The sequence below is a fragment of the Boleophthalmus pectinirostris genome, unplaced genomic scaffold, assembly GCF_026225935.1.
Source record: "Boleophthalmus pectinirostris isolate CB_2022bp ecotype Guang Dong unplaced genomic scaffold, ASM2622593v1 HiC_scaffold_1, whole genome shotgun sequence".
NCBI classification, from domain to species: Eukaryota; Metazoa; Chordata; class Actinopteri; order Gobiiformes; family Gobiidae; genus Boleophthalmus; species Boleophthalmus pectinirostris.
In genome coordinates this window covers 17187865-17211578 of record NW_026570970.1, presented here as the reverse complement: position 1 = coordinate 17211578, position 23714 = coordinate 17187865, and the positions used below count along the sequence as shown (strand labels likewise).

Sequence of the window (23714 nt, the reverse complement as noted above, 5' to 3'; positions counted from 1 at the left end):
TTTAACCGGGGGCTATTTTGGTCCTGCTGAGATTTATGCATCCATCTCGACCTTGACGCAGCCGGGGCCAGCGCTCTCTTGTAACCGGACTTTGGAGTCTCTTTTTGGCTACGTGACCTTGCTCTGTCCTCCCTGGAGCGCCTCTTGATGGCAGGGAGCAGAGGCAGACGGGAGATGGACCCCCTGTTGAGAATTCACTGCCAAAGGATCAGCTTACAGCCATCAGAGCTGCGCAGATAAGATGTGAAATTAAATATTTGATGTTGATCGCCTTTTTTTTAGGAGACTGAAGAAAGACGCACTGCCACACTTCACTCCTGGCTCCTTCTTTAGCGTTTGGAGAAGGGGACCGTAGGAAGTCTGTCCTTTGTAATAAAGCTCAGAGAGAATTGAAGGGAGAGACTGAGGCATGAGTTCTCTGTAAAATACATCCAGACATCCTGTTCTGTCGCTTTGCTTTCGTCTGAAGGAGCGCGCACGGGCCAAATGGAGCGCCAGCCCAAACAGACGCAGACTTGACCTAGAACCGCAAATCTGGGTCTGAAGGAAATCCCCTGTTGAGCGAGCAAGTGGTTTATCAGGTCGAATAGAATTATGCTTGTTAATGGGTTAATGCTAAAATCTTTAATACACCATAACAAGTCTGCAGTGAGCACACCTCTCCACCTACCTTTTCTCACTGCTAAGATGCTTCCAGGTCATTGCTGAATTTCTTACTTGGCACACGTTAATTAGCCTGTGCTGTAAACTATTTCATCCAAGTGATTAATAATAGTTTGCCATTAAAAAGACATCGAATTTCAAAAGATATGTACCAAGTTTCAAATGCCACAGGCGAAGCTCTCCAAAAGCACGTGTCTGGCTTTAATTGCTGGTCTTACATTGACATCTAGTGGTGAGTCAGGGTACTTCATGCATCACTTCAGGTCGTTTGATACTAGTGCATGTTTGAAATAGGTTATTAAAAGTTCAGTCAGTCGTTATTTGCCTAAAGCTTTGGTCTCGTGGGTGGTTATGACTTGAAGATCACACAGGAGTAAAGGACAATTTTAATAAAAGTAACACAGCAAAACATACATTGATGACAACCTTAGGCAGAGAGGCATGACATGTATCGACACAATCCCTGAATAAATTACAAAATACTGAGTTACACACACTTACATATTGATCAGAGAGGTGTGACATAACTGTAAAGAAATAACAGAAAGAGATTGGGAACTTTAATAATACCAAGTAATAAGGACATTACAGAATTAAACAAGGAGTAGCTATGAGGTACAAAAACAGATTTAGAATAATGTCTACATTCACCATCAAATACCACTTAGTTTTTAAATATACAAACATACAGTACATATCATAATATTAAAATAAACATTCATTGTTTATACAGTCAGCAAATGACCACTGTGCATTGCAATGGACCAGGACAAATATTGAATACTGCATCTTCATACTAATACAAGTCTCTAAGTTTCTGTCTTATAGTGACAGGTGCGTCACACTAGTGTTTCTGGCAGAGCGTCTGCATTTTCCTTGGACAATATTTTCCACATATGCCACCTCTCGGAGTTCCATTCAAGTGCGCTGGGGTCTGCTCCTCCCTGCCCTGGCCCTGGCAAACGGGCAGTGGGAGCAGTCTCAGAGTCTGTGCTCTGCTGGGACAAATTCTGGCTCTGAAAGTCAAGACCTTGTGGCTGATATTTAACAAGTGAAGGTGTGGAGTGAGAAATGTGGCTCTCTCTCAGCGCTGCACAGCGATAAAGAGGAGAGTGGCCATCTGTCCTGACCTTAAAAAATGGCCCCGCTGAGTGCCCTGTCCTTACTGCCAGGTTTTCTGAACTGAGTGCTCCTGATTGGCCGCTCTCTCCTTGATGTAATAGTGATTCTGTTTGTCTCTGTCCTCTGTGGTCTTGGGGCCCGCTGCTGCTCCGAGTCACTGGGAGGTGTGGCTTGAATTCCAGCCCACCCAATAAGGTTTTTGTTGTGGTGACGGGCTGCTTGTTGTTGCCTTGGTGACTGCTCAGCCCCTCGGATGATCCATAAGACTCGCATTCCGACGCATCTCCAGCAGAGCCTGGGAGAAAGCACTAATTAAGGTCCGGCATTCATTACGCCTCAAGAACATCTGCAGCGGAGAGCACAGACGGACTCACCGGTGACGCGTTGACCTCTGAAGTCCTGGTGGAACAATTCATGCCAGTCGTCCCAGAAAGGGTCATTGGTGACTAGAAGTTTATAAAATACATAAAATAAAGTTAATTTAAATACACTTGTGTGTAATACCTAGACCATAGTTTGTGAAAATACTAAAAGAGTAAGCATGATGACCTGAAGTACTGTAAAAATGGATGCAATCACAGCAGTATTAGTATATATGAAGTGGTAATAAAAATAATGCATGTTATTTATGTTAAAGTCTGTGCATGAAAATATACAAATGCTTATATAAATGTTTAGCTTCAAATCTCCAGGGAATGTTGATGACTTCATCTGCAAAGTATCAATATTACTATAACTACTAGTACTACTACTACTACTACTACTACTACTACTACTATTACTACTACTACTACTACTACTACTGCTATTACTACTACTACTACTACTACTGCTTACATTGCTGGGTTTCAGATGGCATCTAAATATTCTATAATTCATTTTTGATTTTACATAATCATTATCAATATGTATAAACTATAAAATCAAAGAAAAACTGCCCTCCTGCTCGAATGACATTATTGCATTCCAGAAACAAACTGTAAAACAACTTTACAGGGCTGTAAAATTATAGGGGGACCCAGTTCTGCTACATTATTCATACATAATATACAAAAAGTAATTTGGTGTGTACCTAGCTTGTCTGTTGAAAGTGTGGGAGAACTGTTGCCTGAAGAGTGGTCTCTGGGCTTGGATGACAGTGAGCTGCTGTCGCCTGTATATTCACACATCCGGTGATTGGAAAAAACTGGTGAGTTGTTGTCATAGGGAGACACTTCTCCACTCGACGCTTTGATAGAGTCACTGGATAAGCACCTGTCAGTCAGACACAAGTGCTCCTCCGGTCTAATGAGATCTGGATTTCTAAAAAGAAGAAAACAACTGAGTTTAAAATGCATTTGGAATCAGATACACTAAGTCATTTGTCATGTTAGCAAAACCTTACGAATTGTGTGAGGCCTGTCTCCTCAGAAGGTAATCGACAACATCTGGATCTGTTTCAAGCAAACTCTTCAGTACTTCATTCTGCAGGTCAGCTGGGACCTGGGGAAACAATTGTGCTTTTATTGGAAGTATAAAAAATCTAGATTTGTGTTTACTGTGATTTCATGACTGCACACAGACATTGTCACAGGTGCACTGTGGAGAATTTAGTAGTAGTAAAATTCTATGACTTCCCCAAATGCCTGAAATAAACCATGAAATGGTCTTGTTGAAACCAATTTAGTCTCTCTATTCTGGGCAACAAATTTGGCAGTGCAACCTGGTAGATAAAACAAACTACTCTATTTAAAATTTAAAAGTCTGTTGCTGTACTACTTAGGCAACAAAATGTGAAAAGTGTGAACATTTTTGAAGATTTTGAAGAAAGTAAAAGTATTTCATCTTAATAGCAATATTATCACTATTAGTATTATCAATAACAATAATACTTAAATAAGAGCTGTAATACAGATAGCAGTATTAGTTGTTGAAGTTACGTAATTTATTCAACATTTAAAAACTTAACACTTGAAAACACTTCAAAATGTACATTTAAAATAGCACAGACTTTGTAATACTTTGCAAAAATATAAAGTCAATCAACTATTTGACTTAACCAGATTGAAGGGCATCAAAGTAAGTGCATGAAAAGCACATATAAAATCTTGAACAATAGCTAGTATAATATAAACACTCCCATTGTAACATGAGCAGTAAACAGAGCAGTAAGGATTTAACAGCACTTAGACATCAGCACTAATGATGCATAGAGAGTGTCTAATGGGCTTTCTGCCTTTTGGCATTGTTAATGAAGATTTTCAGAGGTCTAATAAAACGTGCCTGCACTTAAGATTCTATTTGAAGACACAGAGGGCAATAAAGACGAGCAGTCTGACCTTGCACACAGTCATTGCTTATGAACAAATGTCTGTGTTTAAACATGTGGTGTATATTTCACTGGGCACTCCGTGGTCAGTTTTCTGAATTAAATGTTAAAGTGGTTAGAGTGTCAATGAATTATATGCATTCTTAGTTTCATTATTTCTGCTTGCTTTTATAAGTGATTCTATAAGATCGGTAGTTACAGCCTATGAAGCTAATTTCACATTTCATTAGATGGTTCCACTTTGTTAAACCCAGGCATGACCAATAAACCAGTCCATACAGAGAGAATACAAATGACTAGCCGTGTGTAGCAGTTTTCAGCAGATACTTCCAGGGCTTTCTTTGGCCCTGCTGAACATATATCAACACCTTGACACTGTATAGGGCCCTTACCATGAATAGTGTGTCATAGATATCGATCATCTTCTGCACCAGGCTGATGATGGCTGTGCTCTCCTCCACACGAGCCAAACTCTCCACCACAAACTCCTTGTCTGAGCTCTTGAGTTTATGTAACAGGTTTGGTCCAAATACAGTGGCTAAATTCAGCGACGTCATTTTGTTTCCTGTTACCTACACAGAGGAGAAGACAGATTAATTTATTTTGGCAATTGTGATTATCTTTGTACGTGCCTGGTGTGGGAAATAATTTATGAGAAGATATCATTCAAAAGATAATTGCACTAAATTGTCCTTTGCTTTCTGTTTAAGAGCTTAACACGATAAGGTTGAAAAGGAGGAGGTCACAATAATATTATAAGAGGTTTTGTGAAAGACAGGCTGCTTATTGCTCTGGGAATGTGTGCCTAACAAGTATCTGCCACTATCAATAAGACTGGCTGTTAGTAGCGCTGAGTGTGCCCTGGTACAGTATGTATGCTCTAGGACTGGGGCCAAGAATAAACTGCTTTCATATTCGTGGGAAACCATTATGTTTGGTTATGAGGATGTTTAAAGTTTAACAGATAATATGAAACACATATTGAACTTTGCTTCTATTGATTTAAAAGCTTGGAATGGTATTATGTACTCCTGTGGATTGCATTGGAAATTCGGAAACAAAGCAACATTTTTTATTAATAAAATATAACCTTAGAAAAAGTTTGGCTTTACTATTGTTTCATCAAATCATATCTTTTCAAAGAGCTTTGTATCAGAGAAACTGGAGCCTACTCCATTAACTTTGAGCCTTTCATTGGGTACATAAGCAGCCAGCTAGTCTGATACACATTACTCAGGCTACTCTTGTTGTCAGATTATTCTCTGATTTCTCTAGAGACAACTCAGACAACTCCCACTTGGTCCAGTCTACGCACAGTTCAAAAACTGAAATTCCTCCATGTCCAATGTTTTCCTAGCTGTTTCTTGACTTTTGGCACGAGGGGTGTAACAATTCTGGGCCCTGGGTACAAACTATCTTGGTGAACCATACTACATGTTGCCTAATGAAAAAGCACATTACAGACTTGTGAGGCCCTGATTAAATGGTACCCTTTACCCTCTGCAGTCTGACGCTGCTGATTGGCATAATAGTGTGAAATATACATTGCAGAACAGTTGCAGAAATTTGAATTCAGGCCTCCCAATCAGACGCCAATATTTACATAGAGTAGGATACCTCCCCTCAAACCACTACCTGTCTTTGGGAGGGTGTATTTGTTTCTGTTATTGTAATACATATGTCCTTTGTTGTACAACATTTTGCACTGCATTTCGTATTTTATTTTACTTTTGTCTCAGTCGCTTATGAACTCTGGACAAAGTAAAAAAATTAAATATTTAGCTTCTTTACCTCATGTCCCTCTTTGTCCACTGTGTCTTTTGAATGTTTAGCCACAGTTGACAGCAAACAAAGCAGCCGCTGTAGTGTGTCACTGTTACACGGAGGAAGCAGAAAGAGCAGGAGCTGAATCACCCTGTCCTGGTCTGAGAAATCCAGCACTGTTGACATAGGAAGAAAAGCAAATAATTACAAAGCAATTAAACAAAAATAACATCATGTTTTGTTTGTTTACACTTACTCATCGTATGGATAAAAGCCGTGTAGAGCTCTCTTGTCAGAAGTGGGTCTGGCATATCCCTGAGAAATTCTTTGAGCAGAGCCGCTACATCATGAACACTGTGCTCCTCATCTAAAGTGACCTCCCACCCTTGGTCAAAATCCTCACGAAGCTAAGGAAAAGAAACCGCAACAAACCATGAAATCAATAGCGGTCAGTGGTTGCGAATGAAAAATGCGCATTCCTAAATGTCCTTGAAACCTTACCTGCCTTACTCTTTTCTTTGAACTTCCAACTCGAAATATTCCCACAGTCTGGAGCCCTAAAGTAGAGATGGAGAAAGTTGAATGTGCAAAATTGAAACCTATATGTCTTATATGTATTTCCAGTTTCCCTTTAAACTCTCAAAGTGAAAGTGTACCATATTTTTCCAGGTGTTGGCAGCAGATCAACTACTCGGGGCACCTGTCTGTAAATGGGGTTGAGGCTGAGCTTTTTGTCATGATGCTTCTTCCTCTCCACAGGCAGAGACAGCTGCAGGGCCTCCAGTAGACGGGACTGGTTATCATCAAGGTCAGTGATGCAATCCACAGACACCCCACCCTGGCAATAGAGAAGTGACCGCAAAAAAGTGAATGAAAACACAGCTGGAGATGCAGGAGGCCGAACCAATCCTCCATCACGCTAAGAGAATATCCAAAAAGGTCAAAGAGAAATCAAAAGTGCAAATCTAATCAGACACATCCCCTGCTGCTTGTGACATTGTCTGATTTATTCATCGCTGCGGTGTAATGAAGTAAAAGTGTATTGCCATTCAAATATTTATGTGTCTTGAGACTCTTGACTTAATATACTGTATAGGCTACTTTTCAGCAGGAGCTCAGTAGAAAGAGCAGCTTGCCCACATATTCTACAGTTGGTATATTGATTCCTATCAGCTAGTTCCAGATTTGGATGTGGTGTTTTTTTGGCAAAACCTTTCTCCTAGTATTGTAGACTGTGTATATATATATGGACATAGCCGCGGTATTCCAAATAGGAAGTGTTCAAGGAGATGCTTCCTGCTCCATCGGCTCTGTTTCCAATTGACTTAACATTGGAAACTTGTCTCCCCTCACTCCTGTAACTACTGCAGTGAGTCTTGTCATTTTGGTCTTAAAATCTTCATATTAACCTGCTCTACAAGAACCTGGTGTTATTATTTTGCCACTTTGAATGCAAATAAATAGCTATTTCTAAAATGGATCTGGCTCCAAATTCACTTCTATAACTGCTAGCTGAACGCTGTAGGTGATGTAACACTCCCTTATTCCACTTCTTTATACAGTCTATGGCTGGTATATGTAGGTGTAAGTGCATCTAACTGGTGTAATCATGGAGCCCAAGTGGTTGTAGACACTAGACACTACATTGTATTGATTACAGAGAATATCAGTGTAATTGGATCTTGTGCTTCTCTTTGAAGATAAGCAAATACAGTACATTGCCACACTGTAAAACATCACAAGCAAAACAATAGCATCTCCATACAGACAAGCAGGAACAGATCTTCCACCATAAAAGCTACTTCACTAGCGAGGACCACGCCAACAATGACACAGAGCGAAGAAGAAGTTTATTGATAATGTACGAGGCGGGGCGGAGATGACTGGGTTGAGACTCTAGGTGGGGGGCTCCGTCTCAATCTTCAATTGGCCCAGCCGGAACAGGACCCCCCTCGTAGGCGTCTTATGACTCAAAGACGAACAAGATAGGAGGTGGGAGGGTGGGGTTGAGTTAGCTGAGAAACTGGGATGATGGGAAAGGCTGCTACAAATATGCTTCTAGGAAATTAGAGGTGTGGTCGAAGTGAGTTTTGCTTTGCTGGTGAGGAGAGGGAGGTTGAGGCGTGGTCCTGCTCCTGAATCTCACTTAATCATATTAATTACACATAGTGCACCTTTGGATTAATCAAAAGCTTGGTACAAGTTAATAATAATTAAAAAAAAGATCATATTCAAAATTTGCTTTCTTTGGTCATAGTTTTATTTTGGAAAAGTTTGAATTTGAACTAATAAAAGAAGGCATTTACATCTAGTCAAATTAAATTAAAACTGGATTTTTCTTTTTTCACACAAACTTGTCAGCAGTGATCACAATGCATTATAAATTCCAAGTGGATTTACCCAAAAGGTCACTAACACTCCATCACATGTAATCCGACACTGCCCCTGCTGTTTTTGTGTGTGTTTGTGACAGGAGCAGCCTTACCCTCCTGCGTGTCCTGGGAGCGGGGTCGGGCGTGCCGCGTACAGGGGACTCATTAGGGGTCTCACATGTGGAGCTCAGAGACGAGTTGCTGCTGGACAGATCTTTGTTGGTCCTTTTGAAGCTGGATGTGAGGTGGAGGAAGGAGAGCACCAGTTCACTGGGGTCACTGTGCTCCGCCCTCAGGGGATCGTGGCGCTGTTTGTGCACGCGGTCGTTGGCTATGACCTGGGACAGTGCAATACCAAACGCTTGAGGCGAAGACTCTGTGTGAGCGAAAAGGGCAAGAAGAGTTTAAAGATCACGTTGTGGGTCGGGGTCCTTTGAGGGGTGTTGAATATGAATGAGAGTGTAAGACCAACTACACCATGTTCTAACTAAAGGCGATAAGGATTTGTACATGTTCTTCTCGACTTAAAATAATAGAATGCATATATAAATGGACATAGCTGATGCACTAGCCACTGCGTCGCAAATAGGATGTTCAAATGCACTTTGACACTTCCGGCTCCTACTGACCATGGCTCCAACTGACTACACTGGAATACTGTGGTCCCTTTCTCCATAACTGCTGCAGTGAGCCTCATTTTGGTCTTAAAATGTTCATATTAACCCACTCTACATGATTGTGTTTTATGCCCATTAAAAAAATCCTATTCATAATATCGAGCCTGGCTCCAAATTTGCTTCTGTGACCGTTAGCATCACAAGCTTCATTTGAGTGGAGCTGAACACTATGGGTGACGTCACGATTGCTTAGTCCACTTCTTTATACAGTTTATTCTTAAGACAGGTCTAAATCATGAGATAAAAGATGGATTAAGAGAAAACAATGTCTCATTCAAAGATACACTCTGTAACGTTACTGGTAGAGTGTATGTCTCCATGGAGATGCTATTGTTTTGTCCGGAAAGTTCCACAGTATGGTATGATGTATCTGTCCATGGAGTCAACTTATAAGTCTGATTTGTGGAGTAAGAATGTAATAAAAAGCACCTTTAATTGAATAAAATGTCATATACAAAAATAAAAGTTACATAGAGCACTTTTGATTAGGACAAAACAGGGGTCAAACCAGGTCTAAAGTATGATGGAACAGTTTTTGAAGGTCCTATATTACAAAATTGACTCTTGTGAGCTTTAAGCCATGTTAGAATATTGCTATCTTATCGAATCTTACTTTCTTATGAGGACACAACATTATAAGAGAAGAGAAAATAGCGTAATATGGGACATTTAAAAATAAGAAAAAATTAAGAAAAAAAGAAACAGCATCAGTCAATATACTGACAGTACTAAAATGATATAAAACAAATGCATACAATATAAATATCAAAATATTTCTTTTATTTGAGTAATTTCATCTTTGGCATTGTCAATATAAGGAGTATGTCATGTTTTGCGGTGTACAGTCTTAGCTCAGAGCAGAGAGCGCATAGTTTTAGAAGTTCCTCTGTAAACAAAAGAGCTGCAGAGGAAAGAGGGGGCTGGCCTAAGCAGAGGAGTGGCCCGTAATGAATGAACGACCACTTAGGATTGTTTTGGTTATTTCCCTCGGCTCCCTGTCTGACAGAAACATGACTTTCCTGCACGATATTGGAGGAAGGCAGGGCAGCTCTGAGCCCCTATGAGACATCTTTTACTGTACGGGAGATTTAAGTAGCTGTGGGGCTAAAATGTGGAGAATGTCTGCTTTGGTGATTTTATAGAGCCTTAGCCAAAAGGATCAAAGTGTCTTTCAAGTGTGAGAAGGTGGGATGGGGCTGCAACTGGAAGTGGGAAGGAGTCTCGCAAAAGTCAGAAGTGCAGCAAAAGTACAAAAAACGAGGTATGTGGAACACGCTTTGAACATCAGACATCAAACAGGAATATGTGATGTGAAATTAAAGTGATCACAAAATAAAGCTATTAAGCTTTACAAGTCCATGTTACCTTTGTCTTTGTGTTTTTCTTTGGATAATGAGTCCAGTTTCTGCCTCAGGGACTTCTTGTGCTTCTGGTCATCTAAAAGGCAAACAAGTGTAAACAAATAATATTTATTTTTCAAATATTAGTCTTACTAAAATTACATGAACTTTTTTGGTCTTAAAATGTTCGTATTTTGTTTCACTATTTTGTCCATGAATAAATTCCTAGTCCTAATATGGAACTCAGTTCCAAATTTGCTCTTCATTTGACTGGAGCCGAATGCTGCGGGTGACATCACACTTCCTGAGTCCACTCCTTCATATAGTCTACATCAAAAACATAAAACATCTAAAATTCAAATGATCATTTTGATTCACATCAAATCTTAAACCTGATATTCTCTGAGTGTGAGAATACATTTGTTTTATTTCTTATTCAACAAAGTAGTCATACGACATAACACAGTTACTGGCTTTGTTTTGTTTGCGTTTTATTATTCAGTTCATTTGCATATAGTTAGGTGTATTTTATTATCCGTAACAATGTTATTGCTTTTTATATTAGGAGTCCACCTGTCACTCACTCAGACCATGACGGTGACAGACCACACAGAGAGGACGGGGAAAATACCTGAGCTTTAGAGCTGCATTTCACAGAGAAGCACAGAATCACAATATGAAGAAATGGCTGAAATAGTAAATCATGAGAGGGATCAGATCTAAATTTAACTATTTTATTTTTGAACAGAGAAAAATCCTGCACACCATCTTGCAAATTGTGAAGTCTGTGGGATTCTTCTCTGTTCGTGTTTATGGGCCGCTCCCTCTCTTCCAACGCACCCGTTTCAAGAAATAGATGTGCAATGTTCTTATTCTTTAATATCGATATATTTTTTGGTCAAACTGCCTCGCTCTATTTGATTTTTTTTATGTATTTGATATCATAGGTATTTTACATTTAAGGTTCATTCCTATGTACTGCAAGCGACTGGTCAAGTTTCCCCAAGTAATTTCCGTTAGCCATCAAATCACCAACAGACACTGTGGCTCTATCTTATTGCAAAAGTAATGAAGGAAGCATCTGCCTTTTGCCTGAAATGGCCTAGTTAAAACCCAACTGTGTGGTGTTTGGTGTGTGTGTGTAAGTGTGTGAGTGTGTGAGTGTGTGTGCATGTATGAGAGTGTGTGTGTGCATGTGTGAGTGTGTGTGCATACATTTAGGTATGGTGATGTGGCAACCAAGGTCACAGTCCTGCAGCAGTCTTCTGAAGGCCACATCCTGCAGACGGACCCTCTCCAGCTCTGAGAGGCTTTGCAGTGGGACTGGCTTCAGGCCAACGCTCCGTCCTGACACGCTGCTCCAGGTGAAGTCATCCTGAGCACAAACAGGCACCCAGTAATAAATGAGATCATATCAGTAGCATGAATTCATCACTGCCATGTCTTGTTACGCAATCACAAACTGCTAATTTGTGCATGCATTATGGGGATTTATTACACAATATTTGCTAAATGATACAGAATGTTCACTTCACTAACTTTAATTTGCTGTTTGTTATATTTTCCTATTTATTATGCTGTTAATAATCCCGGGAATACTTAATTTTAAATTAAAAAAGAATTCTATTTTATTCATTTTCTACTCCACTAATTTGCCTACAGCATTTAATTTAGTTTCACTCTTGGTTCGTTTTTGAATTATTCATCATCAGCAAAAGATGGTGCACAGCTCATTAGGCCTGTTCATTGGTAAACACAGTTAGCAAACACACTTTCTTGGGCATAAATACCAATAATGGGTCAAATCATCTGATGTGAAGACCTCCACCTTTGAGCATCTTCTTGCTGGAGATTACAGGCCTTTGATCCAGCACAGTCAAGCCAATCATATGAGCCATGTACCAAAGAGGCTTAGTAAGTCATTATCAGGATAAGACTCACTCCTATTAAATTAGAATTAAGGACTTCGCCAGCAACATGCTTTACAGTGTACAGACGACTGGAGCCAATTACAGATTATACAGACATGTCTAGCCTGCGATGCATCATATGCGCTTACAAAACATCCATCTTTTATATATTTATTGTCATGGCTTCATTTACTTTTGCAAACAGGAGACAACTGTGAGATTGAAAGGTCCTATGTTACACAAAATGGACTCTTTTTTGAGTTTTATGGCATGTTAGAATATGGTTAACTCCTCAAAACATACCTGGAATTGTGTTTTGTGTCATTCACAGATGTTTGAGTATCCCTTTATTATTAGTCTGTCTATGTCCGTGTTCCCCAAACTTATTTTCTGGAGACCCATATTTTTAAAGTCACAAATCTTCGTAACCCAAGTCAATAGACATCATTCGTAAATCACAAAAATAAATTTGTGACCATTACTGAACATTAATGACGATATTTTATTGTCGACTGACAAGTGAGGAACGGAATCTCCCGCTCCTCACTTTTTCGGCAGCACCTTCTTGTCTAACCAATTTTCTGTGGGAAACACTGATTACTGTTTTTCATTGTTTAAAACTTGAGTAATACTAATTGGAGAAGAAGTGAGGAGCGGGACATTCCGTGTACGGAGAAGAAGTGAGGAGCATGGAGGTGAGGGGGGGCACTACATGCAGATCGACCCAAAAGAAATTTCTTGTGACCCACCTGAGGCTCGCAACTCCACTCTTTGGGAAACAATGGTCTATATCTCCAAAGCTCAAAATGCTCTGTTCCACCTTGTCATGTCATGAAGAGATTATTTTCAAGTTACTGTTTACATTTAGTTTAGAAGAGATTGGAGATAATCCCAGGGCTGAAATTATCCAAATGATTCTAGTGAAGGTGTGTGGAGTTTAAAATCACAGTGGAGCACTTCCTGTATTATCACATGACATCACAAGGTGGAGCAGAGGTATGTTTTTGATGAAGAAACAACATTATAACATAGTTCAGTAAATAGAATAATATGGGCCCTTTAAGAAGTTAACACTCGACAAGTTTCACAGCAAGTTGCAGACCTGACTCAGACACTGACAGACACACACTTTAGGGCGTCTTAAAGTCTCCTATTAACTTTACATATGCATGTCTTTGGATGTTGGGAGGAAGCCAGGGTGCTCCCAGATAACTCGAGATAAACTGAAGAGGAAATACAAACTAAGGGAGAATATGGGTTGGCATTATTTAGACATGGAAAAAGTATTAGGAAAACAATATAACGTTTTAACAACTATTTACAGTTGACATTGTCTTTATGTCATTAATGGCTGTTAGGTATATAGTGTGAATACTGTATTGTCTTAGCTAAATTTTTTACTTCTGACATTCCACTTGCCTGACCATAGAGGAAACTTTTATCTGATGCGAGGGTGAGTCTGGCTCCCACAGTTTGTCTTGTAAATGAGTCACTCCCTCAAAACAAAGCAAACAAGGACTGTTGTGCAATTACAAATGAATATGCAACTATTGAAAAAGTGTAGTTTAATAATAATGTCTATTTAGCATCTTAAGTGTGGATGTCATTTCTGGAGTCAATGGAAATACTGCACAAGAAAGTTAATGAATATAATCACTTAATTGAAATACTTTCCGAAATTGGGGATAATTTTCCAATCTAGTCACACACACACACACACACACATACTGGGGTGATAGCAGAGGGGATAAATCAGTTTTGCATGTCTTACAAAACAAACAGGTCAGTTGTTTGTATTACAATTTATATTTTTTTAAAACATTCTCACAATTGACAGATACTTCACATAAATGCATAAAAACGCTTCAATTTATTCACAGTTAATTTGTTACTTATTGCATATTATTCCAGAGCTTCAAAAAAAAAAACGTGTAATTGCTTTATGTTGAACCTAGCAGTGCCTAATTCAAAGCTGACATAACAATGCGTTTTTACTCACAATAAGAGGAAGCTTGCGAGGTAGCTTATACAGAATAGAGAGATTGAAATGTAAGATTACACGAATGAAGCCCACTTGAACTGAATCCAGCAGCGTGAGTGATGCATATTCTTCAGAGTTCAGGAAACTATTCAATGGAGCAGTACATAACAAACTTTCCAAAGCACTCTTTGTCATAAGCTAAATAAAACCCACCCACACACTCACGGGAAAATAATCAAGGGATATTATTATTATTTTATATTTTTTCATACAAAAAGTGGATTAATATTGGCCATAAAGCTATTGGCGAGCGACCATAAGGATGGGGGTACGTGGGATGCGAGGCTGTAAAATAATGGAAAATGCGCACTTTTACGCACGCTAAAATGTTAAATACAGAGCAAGCAAGATAGTAAAATACAGTTAGATTCAGCACCTTCAACTTTTCCCTGAGCTAAGAAAATGACTAAAATAATTAGATAAGCGGAACAAACCACCGGAAGCAGCAGTTACTCACACGATAGGAGATGTTTCGCAAGAAAAAAGGTTGCCCCATCATGTCGCCAAGTCCAACAGTGGCGGCGGTCCTAAAGTCACTTCACCTTCATAACTCCAGAAGCGCACAACTTTGGACCAATTACCCAGAATGCATCCTGCCCCACGGCTACAGTCAGCGCACGAAGCCCACCGCTTCAGGGAGTGATTAAATGACGGCGCGACGGAGTTCTATGAATAACATTAGCGCTGGCACTGATAAATGAACAGGGAGGGGTTTTGGCGGGAGGGGTCAGCAGCCCCATAGTGTCAGGTCACAAAGAAACAAAAGGACTTATCAGCGGAGAAAACACGACCAGCGTATCCATTTACCTGATGATGCCACCTGCACTGGATGCCAGTGCGCATGGCTGAGCGCGTAATGTAGCTAATATATAGGTCTGCTGTTAATGACCGCTACTTTATAACACGAGCGATTCAAACAGGCTAATAGATTTATTTATTGATGGATATTAAGCTTGAGGGAAGGTAAGATGTTACCAAAACATATACTTTGAAACTGAGATTAAGAACATCTATTTCCATAATGTGTAACAAAGTGTTTGTTAAAAGTAATGCGGAGCTGGAGAGAGATATTGAATCGTGTTTCTTAAGGTCCTGTTACGCAAAATTGACTCTTATGAGCTTTCCGGCACGTTATAACGATGTTACCTCATCAAAAACATACCTAGAGTTGTGTTTTGTTCACACAAGTTTGAGTAATCCTTTATTATTAGTCTATCTACATCTCCAAACCTTAAAATGCTGCACCTTTGCACTTTGTGATGTCATGAAGCTGCAATTTTTAAGTTAACAGCTGCCTTTTACCTTTTGTTTAGTAGAAACTGGCAGTTCCATAGCTGAAGTTATCCCAGTCATTCTAGTGAAGGTGTATGAAGTTTAAAAATACAGTGGAACACTTCCTGTATTACCACATGGCATCAAAAGGTGGAACAGAGTGTTATATGTTTGAGAGAAGAACTAAAATATGCAGGGTTTGTGTGTTAAACATGTGTGAATGAAACAAATCAAAACACCAAGTATGTTTGTGGTGAGGAAACAACATAACATAGATCAGAAGATGGTGTAATATGAGCTCTTTACGTCAGCTAGATTGTGCACACATCTGGTATGCACGTGCAATAATGCAAAGTTACATTATGGCCTTTATTTTATGGGGGGATTATAATGATTTGTGTAACTCTGATTAACTGATCTTCCTGGGTAGCCAAATGAGCATCTTTAGCAAGTGCACCGTGTACTGCAGCGGTAAACAGGAAGCATGCAGAAAACAAATCATTTTGAAGACAGTAGAGGGTGGAGGACTCTCTATTCACTGGAGACTTGAGAGGAGGATTTTTGTCCAGATAAACACACAAAAGTCCAAATATGTGGCAAAAGAATTCACAGGAATATTTGCATGACATCTGAATATAAGTGACAGCTTGAAGAATAAATTTATCTTGCAGGGATGTCAAGATTATCTGGTTAATTTATACCTGTCATGTCACAATATGGTCATGAGCTAAAAAATAATCCATTCCATTCATTAACATTTAAAGGTCCTACATTACGCAAAGTTGATTATTGTGAGATTTAAGCCATGTTACAATGTGGTTACCTCCTCAAAAACATACCTGGACTTGTGTTTTGTTTGTTTCACACATAGATTGTTTACATCTCCAAAACTCAAAATGCTCAGTTCCATCTTGTAATGTCATGAGGTGGTAGTTTTCAATTTAACATCTACCTTTTAGTAGAGTTGAGGGGCTGAAATTATCCAAATGATTCTAGTGAAGGTGTATGGAGTTTAAAAATACAGTGGAGCACTTCCTGTATAACCACATGACATCACAAGGTGGGACAGGGTGTTTTCTGTGGAGAGATGAACCAGTGATCTGTCTGTTTATGTCCCACCATCAGTGGGAAAGTTTAATTTCATAAACCAGGTCACATACTGAAACAAATTAGATCACAGAAATAGGTCTGTCACATTAAATCCTATATCGACTTATCGTTCAATAGATGAAAGCTGGAACATTATAGTTAGGAGCTCAGTGTTCATTGTGTGTTAAATTTCTTGGCAATAGTGAGGAGATTTTTGTCATTTGTATATAATAACATAAGACTTGAACTTTAGAAGGTAGAATCCATAACTTCTATGGATAATTATTGGTTGTGCCATTTATTTGTTGCAGCTCAAGCGTTTTAATGATATAGTTTAGGTAATAATAGGTTTCTGGGATTATCCTGCTTTGTGTCTGTGGCATGAAATAGTTTCAATAATATCGTTTATCGCTATATTCTCTGTAGTAATATAATGTGCTTCAAAGTTTGTTCTTATGACAGGCTTAAAGGGACACTCCGGTATTTTGGACATAGCCAGTGTGTTGAAGACGCGTGGAGACACTTTTTAAAAAATATACCATCCAGTCCTTGTATTTGCAGAGGTCACTGGTGCTAGGCTAGTGCCTTATAGTTATGGTCTAGGCATATTTAATTGTATTTCATCATTTGGGGTAACCTTTCAAGAGTAGTAGACAACCAGTGGATCTAACAGGTGGATTAAAGGGATAGTTTGGAATTTTGGACATAGAACCTCATTTCCAAGTTAGCCAGAGTGTTGGAGACGTGTAGAAACACTTTTTAAAATATTACATTCAGTCCTTGTATTTGCAGAGGTCGCTGGTGCTAGGCTAGTGCATGTCAATGGCCATAGTTAGCCTGCCACTAAAAATAGTCTTACTTACTCCACAAAGCACGCAAAGCAAATCTGTTATTACGCCAGGCTATCAATGTAAATGTATGTGTTGATAGAATAATGTTTGAAATAAAACTAACCTTGCATTGCATGAATTGTCGCATGTTGAGGGACTATTTTCTCAGCAGCAGCGGAATTTTACTTTGCCAGTAAGATAGGGGCTAGGTGATATCAGTCTGCCGCTGCCAAGCTTTCTATCAGGAAATACAACTCGCTGCTGCTGAGACATAAATCCTTCAACTGCAAGGTTGGTTTTACTTCTAAAATTATTCTATCAACAGAGATATTCACATCGACAGTCTGGCGTAATAATAGATTTGCTTCGGGTGCTTTGTGGAGTGGGAAAGAAGTTTTTTAGTGGCAGGCTAACTCTGGCTGTTGACATGCACTAGCCTAGCACCAGCGACCTCTGCAAATACAAAGATTGGATGCAATATTTTAAAAAAGCATCTCCACACGTCTCCAACACTCTGGCTAACTAGGAAATGAGGTCCTATGTCCAAAATTTCAGACTGTCCCTTTAACACAGAAATGAAAGTTCCCTGTCCTTTGGTCATGCGGTCAATAATCATGAATAATCACTAAATCATGGAATTATTTCTCACATTAATCATAATATTAAAATTCTAAATCATGACATCCATCCATCCATCCATCCATTTTCGTCCGCTTATCCGGGGCCGGGTCGCGGGGGCAGCAGCCTAAGCAGGGACTCCCAGACTTCCTTCACCCCAGACACGTCCTCCAGCTCCTCCGGGGGGACCCCGAGGCGTTCCCAGGCCAGCTGAGAAACATAGTCCCTCCAGCGTGTCCTGGGTCTTCCCCGAGGCCTCCTCCCGGTGGGACATGCCCAGAACACCTCCCGAGGGAGGCGCCCAGGAGGCATCCGGAACAGATGCCCGAGCCACCTCAACTGGCTCCTCTCGACGTGGAGGAGCAGCGGCTCTACTCCGAGCTCCTCCCGTGTGACTGAGCTCCTCACCCTATCTCTAAGGGAGCGCCCAGCCACCCTGCGGAGGAAACTCATTTCGAGCGCTTGTATCCGCGATCTCGTCCTTTCGGTCACTACCCAGAGCTCATGACCTTGCCTCAAGTGGAGGAGTTCAAGTATCATGACATCCCTGCTTGTAAATTAATTTAATGTTCTTGGGGTGAGTAAGCCAATCCCTTCTGACCGCAAATACTAAAGGTACAATGTGAAACTTTGCCTAGAATATTCCACAGTATATTAAACTTGAGCAAACTGGTTGAGAAGATGGCACAACCGGTTAAAAGTCACATCTAGGAAGAGGCAAGCCCAAGCACAGTAAGAATGCATGTTTTAAACCCTGGTATAAAACCTAACGCAAAACAAAACAACTGCAAAGGCTCTGTATTTGTGTTGTTATACCATGGAACATTCCAGGCAAAGCAATAAAATCTGCAGACCCTACATCGGAAAAGTTACGCAGTGCCCCTTTAATTGAATTCTTCATTTCTGTAAATGGTAATAAACATAAATGGCACAGTCATAAACCAGTTTGTTGAATGTTATTAGCAATTCTCGCTCCAGTCTTGAGTAATTAATGGAAAAAAAGTCAGATTAGATATAAAAATCATTCAACAGCTTGTGAAATCCATGTGGTTTTGCAAAATAAGCAGTTTTCGTCAATGTTTAGATCTTCAGGCTGTTACTGCTCCATGGAGCCCACAAGAATGCCAGTGACATTTAGCCCTAACAAGCCAACATTACCTGTCAACTGTTGCTGTCCCTACATCATCAGATATTCGGCAAAGAGAAACAAACACCTAAGCAATGGAGAGCAGAATCGGGTAACAGCTCTTGGACCTATTTCCCTGGATGACTCATCGGGAACACACGTAACACAGTCTTACAAAATTATGTTTTTAATTTGGACTTTGTTTTTTCTTTCTAGATGTGGTCATTTGAGACAGCCATTTACAAAGCACTGGAGAATGCTTTGACATGCAGTAAGTAGGCCATACGGTATAGTTACATAACAGTGTAAAGATGTATGACAGTGAGTTCCCAGTGAATCAATGCCAAACTCTGACCTATAGCCGTAAACTCCATTGTATATTCTTTATTTATTAGCAGGCTCAAAGTGGACACTCCGCAGTGGCCAGCATGTTTAGTGTCTTGCCATGCACACGGAGGTTCTCCAGTGGGAAGAAGTATTTGCCTTAGGGACTGTAGCCAAGGATCAGGTCATGCTGCTCAACTGTGAGAAATAAGAGTGGAGGCTTTCTTCATGTAAACCAGATGTCCCTGTTTTCCATCTCAGCTCACCCCTGGACCCCAGTGAGTACACCTCTAATACAGAGCACTGTTCAATCTAATGGGAGGTATAAAGTAATTTATTTAGAACACACTAAAACACAACATAACAAATATTCAACACTATGCAAAAATAAACAGTTCAGCGGTATAAAGAGCCTTTTTGTCAAGCTGATGCTACTTTTGTCAAGATTTCTACTTAATTTAATAGTTTTTTTTTTTTATTTGTGCACGTGTCATAGTAGTCACTGCATAGTTTTAACAAATAGGGTTATCGAAACTCAGACACTAATCAATACAAAACTAATACTGAAACTAGATACTAACTTGAGTAAGATCAATATTTAAAAAGTCATGAGAAAAATTAGAAATGAGCCGTTCCTGAATAGCGTTAGAACGATCTTGTGCTGTATCAGAACAAGTATAAGGTCACACAGACTACGCCCATGGATCACAAAGGAACCTACCTGGACAACTGAGGGATTACACAAACGTAAGGCCACGTGGTAATATAAAAGAAAGTACTACGATGTTGAAAATAACATTTTAGTGTCTAAAGAAAGAGAGTTTTTTAATTATGGAATCAGTATAAAGTATTGAGTCTTTTCCTTAGTCAAAATCAAGTTTGAAATTTTGTATTAACAACAGTAGTACTTCTCTAACAACAAAATGAGTTAATTGTAAGATAATAATGATGTTTAAATTTACATTAGCGTTAATCTAAGATATTTTATTCACAAAAACTTCACCTTTTTATTGCTTCTTAACCTTCTGTTGCACATTTGCACATCTCTATTTACCTTAAAACAAGTCTATTCAACCCCAGCACCAGCACAGACTCTACCTGGTGACTGTGCATTGAAGGATATCCTATGATCCTATCTACACCGAGGCTTTGCTTTGTGATTTACGCTCCACTAAGCATATTTTGGAAAGAACTCCGAAAGACAGTATTCCAAGAGTTGCATAACATGTATAAGAGTCCTATAGTGTACAGCTAGCCCCTGGACTGAGTGAACGTGCATAAGTGTTGCTCGCAAAACGGGAATACTGTGAACTTTAGCTGACTTATGCTTTTGCGATGATCTCACAGCCAAAATCTCATCACCACGGAGCTTGACTTGAAATTTGCATTGTGTATCGTCAGGTGTTTGTTTATGCTGTCTGCGCAACTTGTCGTGTGAGTGTCCTCCTAGAATTTCGTACCTTCACCTCATAACAAAAGTTGGCAGGAGCACAGCTTAAAATAATAGTAAATACATGACCTTATTCCCTTGCCAGTACATTTTCTAACTTGCGGCGATGTGAAATGTGGGGCACTTAAAGGTCCTATATTACACAAAATTGACTCTTGTAGCTTTAAACCTCTTACCTCATCAGAAACATACCTGGAGCTGTGTTTTGTTTCATTCACACATGTTTGAGTAACTTTTTTACTATTAGTTTGTTTATATCTACAAAGTTCAGAATGCTTTGTTCCATCTTGTGAAGTCATGATCTTTTACGTTTAGTTCACTAGAGATTGGCAGATCCGGGGCTGAAATAAAACAAATGTTTCTAGTGACTTCATGTATTACCACATGACATCACAGGGTGGAACAGTGTGTTTTCTGTTTGTGAGAAGCACTCAGCCTAAATATGCAGGGTTTGTGTGTTAAACATTTGTGAATAAAACAAAACAAAACTCCAGATGTGTTTGTGATGAGGAAACATTATAACATAGATCAGAAAATAGCATAATATTGGCCCTTTAAGTCTGAGAAATGTCAAAGATTGTAATCTGCTGAACATGACAGTGCATGGCAAGACACTTGGGTGTAACACTGCGTAGGGCAAGTACTGCCTAAAGCACATAAATTGTATTAGATATGCTCACTGGTACACAGCTGTCTTCAGCATTAATCAGCACTAGCCAGATTTACTGTGATTACATTTCTAAGGGCTCTGGCAGCAGAATGGGACCAGCGCTGATGGCCGTAACAGAGAACAGATACCTGGTGTTCATTAGCTGGCTCTTATACTGTATGTAATATATTTCCATTAAACAAACAGTGTTTCCATGACAACCAGAGCAAGAATAGCAGAACAGATTTTGGCGAGTCGCGATTGAACGTCTTGGACACGTTGTGATGTCATCGCTCCTGCACTCAGTGACTTCTTCAGTGCTCCAGATCAGACGTGTACCGTTATAAGTTCTGTAAAAACTACACAATATTTTTTAGCTGTGAGATAATGATAAAGCCTGTAGATCCTTTAATCTCTTGAGTTATTTTCAGCCCTGTCTGACCAGTAATAGAAAAGGAGAAGTGCAAGTACAAAACTACTGACAAAGTAAAGTACTGTTTTCCGTGGCAACTCCAGCAGAAGTAAACATACTGATCATAACTATTGTTTAAGTAACCTAAAAGAAGTAGGCTAAGCACACAAATTGGAGTGGAGTAAAGTTTAACACTATACTATATTACCACTATTAATCCAAAAACAAAACAAGTTATACAAAATCACTAAGGCATGGTAACTTCTAAGTCTATCTTATAAAATGTGTTGTTATTGTGCACATCTGATAAGATGAAATGTTTGAAATCCTATTTCCATGTAATAAAAACACAGCGAAGTGAAAGGAATGAAGAAGACAACTGCCAACACAAATAATCAGTTAATCCATCATCTGCTTTGGCACAGCAGAGTTTTACCATTTCCAGAGCCACGCCTTCCTGGTGATGTGCGGTGTTTCACCACTGAATCAATTTGGAACAATGTGACGGCGCAACAGCAACACTAAACATAAAGCTGCAAGTTAACACACGCTGCGCTCAGTCTGACGTCGTTACATCCGAAAGAATGCACTGAATCACTCGTAAAATGACGAAGCAACAACATGGAAAAGTTTGGCACTGGTTATAGTCACTGGCAACAAGTTTGTGTGGAATTCCCTGATACAGCTTTTTTAATTTGATAGATCTAAAGAAAGTCCTGCACAGTGTTTCCAGTGCGTAAAGATGCGCTTAATTACTGTATGAAAGTTTTTCTACCTTAGTAAAGGTGACAGTGCAGTTATGCATCATCACCATACACACAAATCAAAGAAGCTTTAATAGCAGCGCAATATTCTATTCACCTGAATCATGTATGGCCTCTTCGGCTTCTTCTCATCCTCATTTCCGAAGTGTCGTATCAAAGCCGGGTCCAAACTCCGGGTCTGCCTCAGTCTCCGCTTGGATATACTCTTCGGGCTCAACGAACACGAAAAAACGCTACTCAACAATCCGTGCGCCGACATTCTGTGCGTCTCGTGTAGTACCTGTGTGCGCTTGGTTTGATTTCATAACTTAGCCACAAGTCCAGGCGGACAGGAGCGTCTGTGGGTCCCCGAGCGCGTCATTCCACTTGTGAAGTAGGCTATTGAGAAACGCGCGCCTGTGCCACTGGATTCCATGCGCAAACTCCCCCCCTCCCCTTTCGCGCTCCTCCACAACTTCCTACTTGTACCTACAAAGTTTATTAGACAGAGAGGCGCTTTTCTAGATTGTCTGCATTGTTGTGGTTTACAATCAATAAAATAACCACCGCCCTAAAGAAGCCTAATCCAAATATTGGCAACACTTAATCTATAGACTAAAAATAGGCATCAGCATTAGGTTTCAATATGAAAGAAAATATGCATTGTGCAGATTGTGTTTTCCCCCCAAAACTTTAAAATGACAACGATTACTTTAACTTGTATGCTTTTAATGACATTACTGTTTGGTTTATTACGATATGCGCTTCTAATTGAACTTTTTGCATACATAGGCTATAGTTAATATAATACTGAGCCGACTTACTTACACCTCTTGTTTCAAATTAAACAAACCAAGCAAAGCAGAAAATGCAAACTAGGTACTAAATGTCCCTATGGTAAATATTAGGCATAGGATGTTTTGTGTATTATGATCACAGATTAGATTTCAAGTGCAATAATCCATGTTTAAATGTTCTCTCTATTTAGTGCCAACACTTCCTTG

At 39.6% G+C, this 23714-nt stretch overlaps 1 protein-coding gene across 1 annotated transcript; it reads right to left on the bottom strand.

The window, feature by feature from the left end:
* Positions 1–1043: 1043 nt before the first annotated feature.
* On the bottom strand, positions 1044–23096 carry LOC110173159 (rho GTPase-activating protein 6-like). The gene is given in 14 exon segments (XM_020939142.2): positions 1044–2080; positions 2160–2231; positions 2858–3087; positions 3170–3267; positions 4486–4665; positions 5885–6033; positions 6114–6264; positions 6359–6414; positions 6514–6539; positions 6541–6695; positions 8343–8605; positions 10272–10343; positions 11462–11621; positions 22829–23096. Coding segments are annotated over 14 exon segments (2352 nt in total). The 5' UTR covers positions 22991–23096; the 3' UTR covers positions 1044–1502.
* Between the last annotated feature and the right edge of the window lie 618 nt (positions 23097–23714).